Here is a 14639-nt window from a genome sequence, read left to right on the forward strand (position 1 = left end):
CCCACCCACCAACCAACACATATCATCATGCAATCCTCACATGGAAGAAGATTTATGCACGAGATGAGAAATCAATTTTCCGATAACAAAATTGGGCGCGTTCAGCGAGACGAGACGTAATTGCTATTCCTGTGGTTGCTTTAGCCAGTCAGGAAGGATATGAGACCGTGATGAGGATACAAAATTGGTTATCTTACCCCATCAGATAGCCCAGTAATACGATAAGAGATTTTATTCCGGAGAAATTTCCGCTTCGGTCTTGGTTGATCCTCCCACCACCTAGAATGGGAGAATCCAGGCGTTCTGATAAGTTTTCTATATCTGGTCTGTATTGATTTTGCCCTTCTCAAGTGGTTATAATGCACATGGAAGAAACCAATTCGGAACGCGCGTGGAAATATTGAAATGAGCTTCCTTCCCGGATCGTTATGGAATCCAATCGATCTGCACTGTGTAGCTAATGAAGTGTGTGTTCAATTACCCTTGCAGTTAACATAATTATTCGAGCTGAGCATAAGTTGTGCATGGAAAACATGCTTCAGCCAGCAATCGAACGATGTTGTGGGATTCCTACAGCTTATGAAGCTCTTTGGAAGAGGAAGTAGAAACCAGGCGGCAGCAAGAATGCAATGGTCGATAAAACGGCACGGACAATTGATGCAGACCAGTTGGTGCATGACAAGTAATTGCAAATGTGATCCGATCTGGGCGGAGGTATACGGGGAATACTCTGGCATCTATATGGTATCACAAAAAATATGACCTAAAAAAATGTGGTCAGGGAATGAAATGAAGGTAATTCTTTAAGTCATCGATTTTTTTTTTGAATTTTCACTCAATTTTTCAAACATTAAAATTCATTTTTCTTAAAAAGTATTTCTTCTGTATGAAATATATGAATAGCTTATATATTAACCATATAATAAATATAAGAAAAAAAGCCCTTACCCAGCCCGATGCTACACTTGTCACTTACAACGCATGAAAAAACAAATCCGGTCGCTAGCTGGATGAGTGATGAAAAGTGATTGAGGATATTATATGTTGTTCTAGCAGCACCATTATTTCACATGGCATGAAAATCGATGTTGTATGTGTGAATCGATAACGGATTGCTGCTGATGTTGTTTTTGTTCATATTGCTCCGCTTTAGCGCTGTTACCGCTCATGTTGCCAATGCTCGATTTGATTTGTGTTAACTCGGTTAGAAAATAACTTATCCCTTCGCAAGCGTAGCAGCGAGTTTTATGCCGGCTGGCAGAAGAACCATACATGGGTGGGGCTTGCGTAGCAATTTTTGCGTCTCTATTCTTATTTCCTGGGATAGAATTATATGCACGATGGATAGCTTCGATTGTTTTCGCGGTGGTATTGGTGTGTTCAAATGGTATTTTGCTGCTGCTCTAGTCGCTCCTTATGGTCGGTACAATTTGTGGAACACAAATTGGGCCAATCATAAAGTGAAATTTAGCGCATTTAGATAAAGCTAGACTTTTTACAATAATTCAGTCTTTATCTCAAAAATCATTATTTTTATTCTCAGCCATTTTTCGCGTTTGATTCTTTTTGATGACACAAGATTTCTCAATGATTGGGGAATCATATGTTTCCTCAATCTTCAATACATATAAAATATATGTTGAATATAATTATGTATATAAAACTTTCCATTTTCCGAAGCACGTGTCGCTAACAAATCAGTATGGTTTTCCAATTACTGACAACGTCGTTATATGCAGTCGTGTGGGAAAAATGTGCCATTAAAATCTGCGTCCCTGATTATTTTTTTGGGGCCAGTGAATCTTATGGGGTATTACTTTTGTTATCTGCTATCTCCCCACTAATGGACTCAATTGACAAGTTTTATTTTGATCTTTTAAAGATGAGTTGATATCGCGCATCGCCCAAACACATTCAGTAGTATGTTAATTGATCAAACTGGGGAATCTTGAGGGGCTTCCGAATTCAATGCAACTGTTTGTGAATCGAAAAAAATGGAACTGACGTCAGTTTACCGAGGCATGGCGAGAGAGCACTAATTTCCAAAACAATGGAAACATAAAACGAATTTCAATTTTACTTGAAATTCATTCGGTCCGGAGAGAGGAGGGACTTCGTGTGATTGTTGTTTTTATCAGGCAGATAAAAAAAAGATAGTCACTCCATCTCAGGAACAAAAAACGTCTAACGCGTGCTTTATCATTTCTCTTTTGTGCGCGTATATCATCACTCAATAATGAGTCTACCTCATTTTCATCTCGTCTCGCACTAAATTATGCACGCCCTTGAGAGCCAAGGCGAGCAGACTCCATTCATTCTCCCGGAACACACTATTATTCACGTACGATCACGCTGCCGAATATGCTTTGCACATCATAATGGGGAGTTAAATAGCTTCTTGAGGCTCTCTATGACCTTCACCTTGCCGCCGCGGAAAGCGCCAACCTTTCTTTCGGTCTTTGAAAAGTGGCGAGAAGAGTCGCCGCCTAAAAGAACGCCCACTTCACTAGAAAAAATCAAATAGGGAGGAAAAGTAGATGTTCTTAGCACGTTTCATCCATATCCGGAACATTCATCTGAGCTTGAGTGTCGAACTGATTGTGAGGGTTCGCGTTAAATGGCGACACCGGTCATAAAACGAATAGCGCTAAACGTGGAGTTCACTGTCCGAAAATGGGAGCGACCTTGCTTGTCCCAACTGTCTCTTCCATTATTCTCGCTTTCGATATGTCCTTTCACTTATTGGCCTTCTCGAAACACAATTTCAATTAGATTCGCGCAAGCACTATGCTGTGTAACCCGAGAGGAGCTTCTTGTTTGGTAGACTCACGCATAGTGATGTCCGATTTTTGAAATTGATCGTTCATCAACTGATCGAATATTTTTCAGCTTTTTTTTAATTCAACACAATCAATTTCATTCAATATTCGTGAAATGACGTCGAAAAAGACGAATGAAAGTAATATTTTTGAGCGCTCCCCCGCGTTCATAGAAACAAATGAACTTTCGTTATATGAACCAATATCAAGTCGATATTTTGAACGCTCTTAGTGTCGATGTGTGTGATGTGAGAAAATAGCTGCTACTGCTTTCGAGAACTATGAATACGACTGCTTCCTGGACTTTTCTATCATATAAATAATGGAAATAAGCCACAACACAATTGTCATCTGTTAAAAAAACTGCAATATTTCATGAGAACTTTGGCTCAAATCATCATTCAACCATGAGTATTTCTAACATTGTTTTGTTTCTTCCATTAATTACGACACAATTTTTTGAAGCAGGTAATAGACAAAGCTTGGATAGCGAATTCAGGCTACTCAAGACGATTTTCATGGGGCAAAAATTGAGTGACACAGATATAACTTGGCCACAGCTATTGGATGTCAAAAGGCGTGATGAGAAATTTTTGTATCCATTGCTAAGGCCATTTCTAAGACACTTTTTGATAATGTTCATCAGCTTGTGTTGGAGGAATATTTTCGTTTTACAATGCCAACAAAATGAAGCCCGAAAATCGGTTGGCACCCACAATTATACAATCTTTTTTGAAAGTGGAGAACACTATGTATCGGTGAAATTTGATGAAATTTTAAGGCAATGGTAAAAAAACATGTATAAACATCATACAGGGTTTTCTATTTCGGGCTTCCGAAAGTATACAGCCCTGCACTGACAACCGTTTGACATAGCTGTCAACCAAAGCGTCATATCGTTAGTTGAGTGTCTGCCTTTTTATAATGTGGATCGTTTTAGCATCGCACAACGTGTTAATTTTGTTAAATTATACTATAAAAATGATGAAAAACCGGCAAATGTTTTTCGAGCATTACGGACGGATTTTGGTCGTCATGGACGGTCTACAGAGCACACAATCGCTAATGTAGTGCGTGAATTCGAACAAACTGGATCCGTAGCGGATATTGTGAAACCTGTGCATCATCGTAATGTGCGTTCGGCCGAAAATATTGCTGCTGTTGCTGCCAGTGTGGAGGATGACCCGAATGTTTCGATTCCACGGCGTGCTCAGCAATTGGGCTTGTCAAACACATCATTGTGGCGAATTTTGCATTTGGACTTGCACCTACATCCATATAAAGTCCAACAAAAATTAGAGCGTGGTGACCATGGAATGCGTCGGGCATACGTCAATTGGGTGAACGAACAACAGCAGCAAAATGCTGAATTTTCGCATCAAATTTTCTTCAGCGATGAGGCACATTTCGAGCTCGGTGGCTATGTGAACACCCAAAATTTCTGTATATGGGGCTCAGAAAATCCACACGTGATTGTTGAGAGGCCATTGCATCCGCCAAAAGTCACTGTTTGGTGCGCATTATGGTCTGGTGGAGTCATCGGGCCGTATTTCTTTGAAAATGAGGACGGCGAGACGGTAACTGTGAATGGTGAGCGCTATGGCCGCATGTTAACCGATTTTTTTTTGCCACAAATTGAAGATATGGATACGGATGACATGTGGTTTCAGCAGGACGGCGCTACGTGCCACACAACACGACCGAACATGGCCATATTGCGAACGAAATTTGAGGGACGCATAATTTCGCGTTTTGGTGATGCCAATTGGCCGTCCAGATCATGCGATTTGAACCCGCTAGACTTTTTTTTGTGGGGTTATGCGAAATACCGTGTCTATGCCAACTCTCCGCAAACACTTGAACATTTGAAAGACAACATTCGTGAAGTTATGACCGAGATACCGCCCCATATGTGCCGAAAAGTCATCGAAAGTTACCTGTTCCGGATCAAGGTGTGCGAGGAAGCCCTAGGTGGACATTTGAATGATGTTGTATTTCACACATAATGGCATAAACCAAACTTTAATTTAAAATAAAAGTTTCATCGAAATTCGAATTCTAAGTGTGTTTTATTACAATTTATTTTCGGAATTTAAAGTTGGAAAACCCTGTACAATTCAGAGGATTATGAGAAAACCTTTTTATGATTTATTTTGTTGTATTGATACGACTTTAACAACCCATAAATAAGAAAAATAATTTCAAAATGAATACATTTTCCTTTTGCTAAAAATACAGTTATACGATTTTTTTTTAGAAAATTTTACAGAATCCCGTGTGTGTCCCGGTTTGCCTTTTTTCTTTACTCAAGCATATCTGAAGCTTCTGAACCACACAGGTGTAATGATAAGAAGGTTAATACAAACTTGATGGAGTGCTCATTATAACACGGTGAAACCAATTTATCCGAACTAAGATGGGTTAAACACAGCCATTGAAGTTTTGCGGGATACTACCGAAATTTCAAATACTAGATGAAGTGCACGGTCCCTTCTGCGGTCAAAATAGTCTAAAGTAGCAACCGAAATCCCCGAAGCAGCTCAAGTACAACACTTGTTATCAGAAACCAAATAGAAAACGTCGATTCCTAAACTGTAAAATATTCACGATGATGTTTTGGGGAGGCGCGTTTTTACTAGAGATACCAGGATTTCGTTGACATTTAAAGGCTACTAAAATTAACCTGGACGATGTCCGTCATTAAACTGCATTGGATGTGTTATAATTTCTCGTGGAGTGGGACTTCCATGAAACGCTTCCGAATCATACAGTGATATTAATCAGTTTGCGTTTCTGTGGCTTTTTTTTAAGAGGCTTATCAAAATTGAAATTGATTCAAAATTATGCTTAAATGAACTGACTTTGTTGTCAATTGAAAGTGAATGTGCTAACTCTATTGATTTTAAAGCTTTTTTCTCAACAATTTGCTGCTGTTAAGTCGAGGCGAGTCTATACTGATGTTATCTATATAAAGAAAAATGGATCGCCAAATGTGTTGCTAAGCACAAAACTCGAGGAAGCAATCGTCCGAGTGGAGCCGTTTTTATTTTGTTGTATTCGTCTTTACCCATAGATCAATGTTACACAAAGAAAAAACGGTAGGTTTTTGGAAAACTTTAGAAGGAAAAGTTCGGAAAGTGTAAATCCCATATGTTTTTACAAATACATCATGATAAGCGTTGTAGATCCATTCGATCATTGCGCTAAAGATATTTATCGTTGTTCAAAAGTGCGAATGGATTTTCTGGTGGAATAACGAGTGTTTCGACGTGTTTTAAGCATTCAAATAACATCAAATAAGTTAATAAATAGAGTTACTGGCTTCACACTACCGTATTTGTCGACAGCCATCGCGAATTCATTGATTTATTTTTTTTCTATTACAGAGGCTGTAAAGTACAAAGTTCATTCGACTCAGCCTTGAAAAAGACCAATTCGGAGATCAATCACGTATAGTTTGGAGTTTGAACCCTTGAACGTTCGCTTAGTAAGAAAACGTCAATTTGGGCGGGACGAAGTTCGCCGGGTCAGTTAGTAATGAATAAAATGATTGATTCGGTAAATCTATTTTTTATTAAGAAACGAAAACAAAGTCATGTTAACAAAATTTGGATGGAAGGGTGACACCCAAGAAACCCGGTACAAAAATGAAGACGTAGTCCTACGTCAAAACTGCGGTGGCAGTACTATTTTTTTCTCTACATTTTGGATCGATTAATCGACGCAGATCATTCGTTCGCTTCGATTATTGGTTGCGTAGCAAATGTTCGATTAGAAATCGATTTTTGTGGTTAATTTTCGATTAATTGAATGGTTATCGGACATCGCTAGCCACGCGCTCGCATGGAAGTTGAAACCGCCTCGCTCGCACAGTGCATTGACTGTGACGGAGACACGGCAGCTGAAAATGGGCCACAACATTTTATGGTAATTAAAATGAGTTCACCTGAGGCACGCGAAAAATCAAACATAAAAAACGATAAAAGATCACACCAACATCTTCTGCTGCCCCACACGCGGGGTTCAGCGGCAATGTTTATATACATTGGAAAACGAACGCACCTGAGGCGGTTGTGGGGTCGGTTATGGGTACGCGAACAACAGAGAAACTCGATCGCCTCAGTGTATTTCGACTAACTCTAGGAGCTACTAGAGCAGTTTTTCGCTGGTGCTCAGTGTTCAGCTTAACGCGCTTATGCCCCCGCCACGCAATGACTCTCGATTTTTGCCGCATTTTCTCAAAGGAATCCATTTCATTTTGCCGTTCCAGACCACCACCCAAGTATCCGCGCCGAGCGGCGCCAGTGGAACCTCCGGTCATTCCTGCAGCGGCGATGCAAAACATCCGCCGGGATCAGTCTTCCGATGGAACGCCGGACAGTCCGGGCAGCTCGCTGGAGCGCAACGTCAAACCGTCGGAGATGTACCGCCAGAAATCGTCGGACTCGCTGGATGTCAAGTTTGGCTCGCGTGCTTCCAAAACGGCCGAACTGGTGGAGGAGTTCGGAAGGAAACTGCCAAAGTCCGACAGTCTGAAGTCGAAATCAAGCACAGACAGTCCCACGGGATCGCTGGGCAAAAACGTTGGAGCATCACCGACCGGCAGTTTGAGCAAGCTAGCCGCCGCAGGCAGTAGCGATAGCCCGACCGGAAGTTTGGGCAAAATAAGTCACCGGGCGAACGATAGCCTGCAGTCAGTCGGTTCGAAGGAATCGCTCGCTTCGACCGGCGGTGGAATGGGAGCTATTTCCGAGAGGGTTAGTATTGCTTGCGTCCTAGTGTGTTAAAAAATCTAAACACGATTTTCAATTGCAGATAAAAAGTTACGAGTCGATATCGTCTCTCAGCTCGGACAGCATGCGTATCGGGCCGGGGGGAGGTAGCGCAGCACACCACATCGACCAGGAACATTACTACGATACGGTCCCGCTCGAGAATGGGGAAGGGGACTATGTGTACATTCAGGCCGGTGGCACCGGTACCAATTCCACCTCTAGTCGAGACGATATCTCCACGGCGGGCAGCACGCTACCCTTACCCGCATCGCACCCCCGAAGTCACAACAGTAGTCAGACGAGTGTTCAGCTGGAGCCAGAATCGCCGGGACGGAGCTCCAACTACGTTAACATTGACTACTTCATACAGTAAGTTTACAGAGGCACACACAAACATTCAATAGAATTCATAAACTCTCTTACCTCTGCAGCAGCAAAAGCCACGAGCATCGAAGCAGCTCGATCGACAGCGATGGCGAAGCGGACGGTGGCCCACCGGTGCTGTTGCGTGCAATTTCCAATGAAACTGATTCGGGCCAACAAGGTCATGGACTGTTCCGAAAGATTTCCGTAAGTTTGTTACTGACTCTTTGAAAGAATTTTCACAGTTGTTCAACAAATACGATCCACTTTTGTTTAAATCCACGGGAAACTGAGTTTGAAAAAGTTGACGCGCATGGGAAGTAAAGGTGACGTAGAAAAGACATACGTTTCTCAAGATGAATGCCATTGGCCCTTGTAAAAGGCTATCAAATACTCGTACTAGAGAGCACATAATCCTTAGATTTCTATAATGTTCGCTCTCGCCTGCATTAATTTCATAGTTTCACGTTAACAATGTTACGAATGTTTCAAAAGTTGTTGTAAGGATATTGAAGAACAGCTCGTCCTGGAAGACAATCGACCGTGAAAACTGAAGGAAACATTGGTGAAATTCAATGATTGTTGAAAATCGCTAGCTGACAATAAGAAAGAAAGATGGAATCACCTACATATCATCTGGATTTGTTCAAATATTTTTATATGAGGACTTGCGGCCAGAGATACCAAAATTTTTACGTGTAAACTCGTGGACTACGGAATTTTACAATTTTTACGATTTGCTTGATGATTTGATTTAGAATTTAGTATGAGCTCGCACAAAATTTATTTGAAAATGTGATCAACCTTGGTTGATCATTTCGTCAAATATTCTAGAAATTTTCGCCCTTAGTTTTTCTGAAACATTTATTGAAGTTCATAAAGTTCTTTCACTGTTAGAAATTTCAAACATTTTTGATTGAAAAATGTTAATTTTTTTTCCAAAATTTATTGTACTGAAATTTGTATACAATCTGCCTAAAGTCTTCATTTCATTCATTTTTTTTCTAAAATTTCGCTAAGTCGGGGCCTACTAAGGTTGCTGATTTGGTTTTGTTTTAATTTTTGCTGAAATCATTCCGTAATTTAACCTTTAGTTTAATCTTTTTATTTATCTGAATTTTTTAATTCACCTATGGTTCTTATTTTTCTTTGTGTTTAATACAAATGTTTTTTATATCCATGATATCCGAACCTTTTTGAAGACGTCGGATTTAGATAAAAACATAAACCTAGACAATGACAAAACCATGAGCAACATAACATGTCCCGATAAGTTCACAAACCCCAAATAAAAGTTGATTTTGTTCGTCAATTTCACAAAAAATATATAGCTATCTAACCACAAATTGATAGTCTATGTCTCCTTTTACAATTAAATTTGTGTCACCTTTGAGGTGTCCGGCATCTTTGAAAAAAAAAGATTGAGTCGGGAAATGGATGGACACCTGGAGTGGGAATAATGGACCCTAACTGAAAATTCAAGTTTAGATACTCGATAAGTTTTGGAGGTCTTCAAATATGCCTTAAAAATGATCTAACAAAAAGTTTTTCTAAACCGCTCTGCTGACTCGTCCATGATATCTGGTTGCACTTGCAGACGTAGTTCGTGGGTATCTGTTAATAAAAGAGAGAGGAGATAATCAAATTGTTTTCAAAACAAAATGTTTGTCTTTTGTCGGTGGAGTGTCCGTCTTACCCGACTTGATTAGTATTCTATTTTCGTCAATATTTCTGGAGTAAAAATGAGAAAACTTCACTGCTGACCGATAAACTAGAAGAAAAGTAATGGTAAAACATTCACGTAACGAAAAGTACCCCAAAATTACGCAATAACAATGAGACACTTGTTTTCTGCAGACGAAAATTTAAATCAAGCTGCTCTTTGTTGATTACTTTTTGACGTAGGATTACGTCTTTCGGGAACATATTAAGGTACAAAATGAAAATCGAAAATCGAGCGCACCGAGCATCGAGCAATTGTCCAATTTCAAAGGCTTATTGCTCAGTCATTTCAAGATGGATTGATGAGATTTTTGCGCAAATCAATTTCGGCACTCCATAACAATTTTTTACATTGAATAAAATAATATATGTCATGAAACTTACTATCGAACAATTGAAAAATTTCAACCCCTATCCTAACGGAAATAGCCACTTCTGATTGGTCGAAATTGACGACATATGCGGCGGGTCCCTAACAGAGACATCAAAACCAAGCTGCCTGAGGGAAATCGGCATTGCAAACAAATGAAAGTAGAGGGAGCTTTTGTTCCCATCGAAATGTGTTCCCTAACAGAGACATCAAAACCAAGCTGCCTGGGGGAAATCGGCATTGCAAATACATGAAAGAAGGGCGAGCTTTTTTTCCCACCGACATGTATTCCCTAACAGAGATTTCAAATCCAAGGTGTCTGGGGGAAATCAGCATGTAAATACCTTCGTGGTCGATAGTTTAACTAACGACGCGCACAAATGGATAGCGCTAATTGTAACTAGCGTGGACATTGCTGATTGCATACGTGCTGGCGAATAAGTTGGGAGTCATGAACGAGTGTTTTTTTCATTATTTTCGTTCCAATAAGAATCTTTCGATGGGTTGATTGAAGAATGATATTTCAATGAACTGAATAGAACTTATGCTTGATAGAATATAAATAAAATTTAAATTTGGAACTTTTATGTTGGTTGCTTCGTGAAATTTCATATCAATGACCGATCATGTATTGTGAAACTTTTAGCACAACTTTAAGTGTAAAATTGTATTTGGTAGCTATTGTGTTAACATGACTTGAAATATCAAACGATTTTTTTCCCCCAAGGAAAGTTCATGCGACGAGCAAAATTGGAAAAATGGAGGAGTATTCGAAAAAGTGATTTCACATATGCTCTACATATCGTATTGGGTGCTGTTAGCCCAATTGAAATTCGCATTGAGGCATGTAGCATCGTGTTCCGTTAGGGTTAAAGCGAAAAGGAAATGGGTTGAATAAACAGTCAGAAAATAAAAAATTATAAATTAAATTCCCTTTTCCAATTCAAATATATTTTCTCCATACTAAAGTAACTCTTTTTTTTTTGGCGAGAAAACTTGTGTTCGATAATGATTGTAACCAGACAAAACAGACCCAAATCATTATCGAAGAGTTTAACAATGTAATTCTTCAAACATATCCAAAATCAGCATGCAGCAGATAGCCTAACGGAAACCTACGTCAACTATGCGGTCGTGTCTTGGACACAACCCTCCTGTGACTTTTTATTTTTATTTACAATTTTTACAGAAAGCTAGCTAGGTGTACACAGTAAGTATCAAAGGTATTGATACACTGTATTGCAAGTTTGTACATCATTAAAATTTGAAATAAACATGTAATTTATCAATTATACAGGGGTGTCCGTCTTTCCCGACTTTCCCCTACTATATTTTGAAATTATTTTTGTGTCACTGTTCGGAGAGAAACGCTTTGAATTTGCGACAATGATTGGGAACTTTGCTAGATAAAAAGATGAAAAATGCGTTTCGCTCGACAATTTTATTTCGAGTATCTCTTTTGTTCGGTTTACAGCGGTTTACTGTTGACTTAGAATATAAAACAAGTACTCTTTCTTTACGTACTTTACGTACTAGTGAATTCTGCGACAAACGTCAATCGAGGGTTCCAAAGAAAAATATTTTGATGAAAAATGTCTTCTAATTGCATGAAGCGTTGAGATCTACTGTCATCTCGATTTTTTTTTGTCACAAATGGGATTAGTCGTTTTTTCGGAATACAAAGTAAAACGTATGGTTTACTGCCGATGAAAATGGTCATCTCGATTTTTCATACGGGACTTCCTGCGCAATGTTGATTTAAACGATAAATTACCCGTTAAGCGCTTTAAGGCACTCCTAAATCATGTGCGATTGAGCTGAAATTCTGCAAAGGTAATTTTTTTTTGGACAGTAAACATAACGTGGATGATTTCAAATTTTCAAATTTGATGATGAAAATTTTCCCATACATCCATTGCTACCCTAATATATAAAATATATAAAATCGAAATAATTTCAAGATAAAAAATAATACACCTATAATAATCTTTTGTATAAGGTTTTATAAATGGCAAGAGAGTGGGGGATCTACGAATATTGAGATCTCCGATAGTGAAAATAATAACTCTCCCTCGTTTACGAAAAAAGGAACTGTTTTTTTTTTGCCCAAACCGAATGGCAAAACCATGAAGGTCGATCGGATCATGACAGACCTGGCAAGATACAAATCCGGAACCGAAATTTTTTATGTTACACCAAACAAACTGCGAGTTGTCCTGAGTGACGGCTTGAGGTTTTCCTCCAAGACTTTGACGTAGGATTCACCAGCCATATTTCCATTGATATTGACAAGATTGACAACCCCATTCCAGGAAAGACAGCCCCACACAAGCAATGATCCTCCCCGTGATGAACTGCTACTTGAGTAAATCTGGATAGCAGACGTTCTGACTTCAGCGAACTCGTTACTGACGTTTCTTCGTTTTGAGAGTTTCTACTTCCTCCGGAACATCAAACTTGTTATCGGCAGTGAAGAACAGTAGCCCCGGAGAAAACTTGTGTTCGATAATGATTGTAACCAGACAAAACAGACCCAAATCATTATCGAAGAGTTTAACAATGTAATTCTTCAAACATATCCAAAATCAGCATGCAGCAGATAGCCTAACGGAATCCTACGTCAACTATGCGGTCGTGTCTTGGACACAACCCTCCTGTGACTTTTTATTTTTATTTACAATTTTTACAGAAAGCTAGCTAGGTTTACACAGTAAGTATCAAAGGTATTGATACACTGTATTGCAAGTTTGTACATCATTAAAATTTGAAATAAACATGTAATTTATCAATTATACAGGGGTGTCCGTCTTTCCCGACTTTCCCCTACTATATTTTGAAATTATTTTTGTGTCACTGTTCGGAGAGAAACGCTTTGAATTTGCGACAATGATTGGGAACTTTGCTAGATAAAAAGATGAAAAATGCGTTTCGCTCGACAATTTTATTTCGAGTATCTCTTTTGTTCGGTTTACAGCGGTTTACTGTTGACTTAGAATATAAAACAAGTACTCTTTCTTTACGTACTTTACGTACTAGGGAATTCTGCGACAAACGTCAATCGAGGGTTCCAAAGAAAAATATTTTGATGAAAAATGTCTTCTAATTGCATGAAGCGTTGAGATCTACTGTCATCTCGATTTTTTTTGTCACAAATGGGATTAGTGGTTTTTTCGGAATACAAAGTAAAACGTATGGTTTACTGCCGATGAAAATGGTCATCTCGATTTTTCATACGGGACTTCCTGCGCAATGTTGATTTAAACGATAAATTACCCGTTAAGCGCTTTAAGGCACTCCTAAATCATGTGCGATTGAGCTGAAATTCTGCAAAGGTAATTTTTTTTGGACAGTAAACATAACGTGGATGATTTCAAATTTTCAAATTTGATGATGAAAATTTTCCCATACATCCATTGCTACCCTAATATATAAAATATATAAAATCGAAATAATTTCAAGATAAAAAATAATACACCTATAATAATCTTTTGTATAAGGTTTTATAAATGGCAAGAGAGTGGGGGATCTACGAATATTGAGATCTCCGATAGTGAAAATAATAACTCTCCCTCGTTTACGAAAAAAGGAACTGTTTTTTTTTGCCCAAACCGAATGGCAAAACCATGAAGGTCGATCGGATCATGACAGACCTGGCAAGATACAAATCCGGAACCGAAATTTTTTATGTTACACCAAACAAACTGCGAGTTGTCCTGAGTGACGGCTTGAGGTTTTCCTCCAAGACTTTGACGTAGGATTCACCAGCCATATTCCCATTGATATTGACAAGATTGACAACCCCATTCCAGGAAAGACAGCCCCACACAAGCAATGATCCTCCCCGTGATGAACTGCTACTTGAGTAAATCTGGATAGCAGACGTTCTGACTTCAGCGAACTCGTTACTGACGTTTCTTCGTTTTGAGAGTTTCTACTTCCTCCGGAACATCAAACTTGTTATCGGCAGTGAAGAACAGTAGCCCCGGAGAAAACTTGTGTTCGATAATGATTGTAACCAGACAAAACAGACCCAAATCATTATCGAAGAGTTTAACAATGTAATTCTTCAAACATATCCAAAATCAGCATGCAGCAGATAGCCTAACGGAATCCTACGTCAACTATGCGGTCGTGTCTTGGACACAACCCTCCTGTGACTTTTTATTTTTATTTACAATTTTTACAGAAAGCTAGCTAGGTTTACACAGTAAGTATCAAAGGTATTGATACACTGTATTGCAAGTTTGTACATCATTAAAATTTGAAATAAACATGTAATTTATCAATTATACAGGGGTGTCCGTCTTTCCCGACTTTCCCCTACTATATTTTGAAATTATTTTTGTGTCACTGTTCGGAGAGAAACGCTTTGAATTTGCGACAATGATTGGGAACTTTGCTAGATAAAAAGATGAAAAATGCGTTTCGCTCGACAATTTTATTTCGAGTATCTCTTTTGTTCGGTTTACAGCGGTTTACTGTTGACTTAGAATATAAAACAAGTACTCTTTCTTTACGTACTTTACGTACTAGGGAATTCTGCGACAAACGTCAATCGAGGGTTCCAAAGAAAAATATTTTGATGAAAAA

At 38.9% G+C, this 14639-nt stretch overlaps 1 protein-coding gene across 6 annotated transcripts in view; it reads left to right on the forward strand.

The window, feature by feature from the left end:
• Window positions 1-14639, forward strand: part of LOC129775968 (active breakpoint cluster region-related protein) — a 151049-nt gene that overhangs the window by 122986 nt on the left and 13424 nt on the right. For 4 of the 6 annotated variants that reach the window (XM_055781314.1, XM_055781564.1, XM_055781646.1 and 1 more), the window contains 3 exons: window positions 7090-7576; window positions 7635-7963; window positions 8026-8164. In XM_055781314.1, coding sequence (XP_055637289.1) covers window positions 7090-7576; window positions 7635-7963; window positions 8026-8164 — 955 coding nt within the window. The remainder of the gene's footprint in view (window positions 1-7089; window positions 7577-7634; window positions 7964-8025; window positions 8165-14639) is intronic. The other 2 variants (XM_055781733.1, XM_055781402.1) reach the window with 1 other exon arrangement.

The sequence above is a fragment of the Toxorhynchites rutilus genome, chromosome 1 (assembly GCF_029784135.1).
Source record: "Toxorhynchites rutilus septentrionalis strain SRP chromosome 1, ASM2978413v1, whole genome shotgun sequence".
Taxonomy (NCBI): domain Eukaryota; kingdom Metazoa; phylum Arthropoda; class Insecta; order Diptera; family Culicidae; genus Toxorhynchites; species Toxorhynchites rutilus.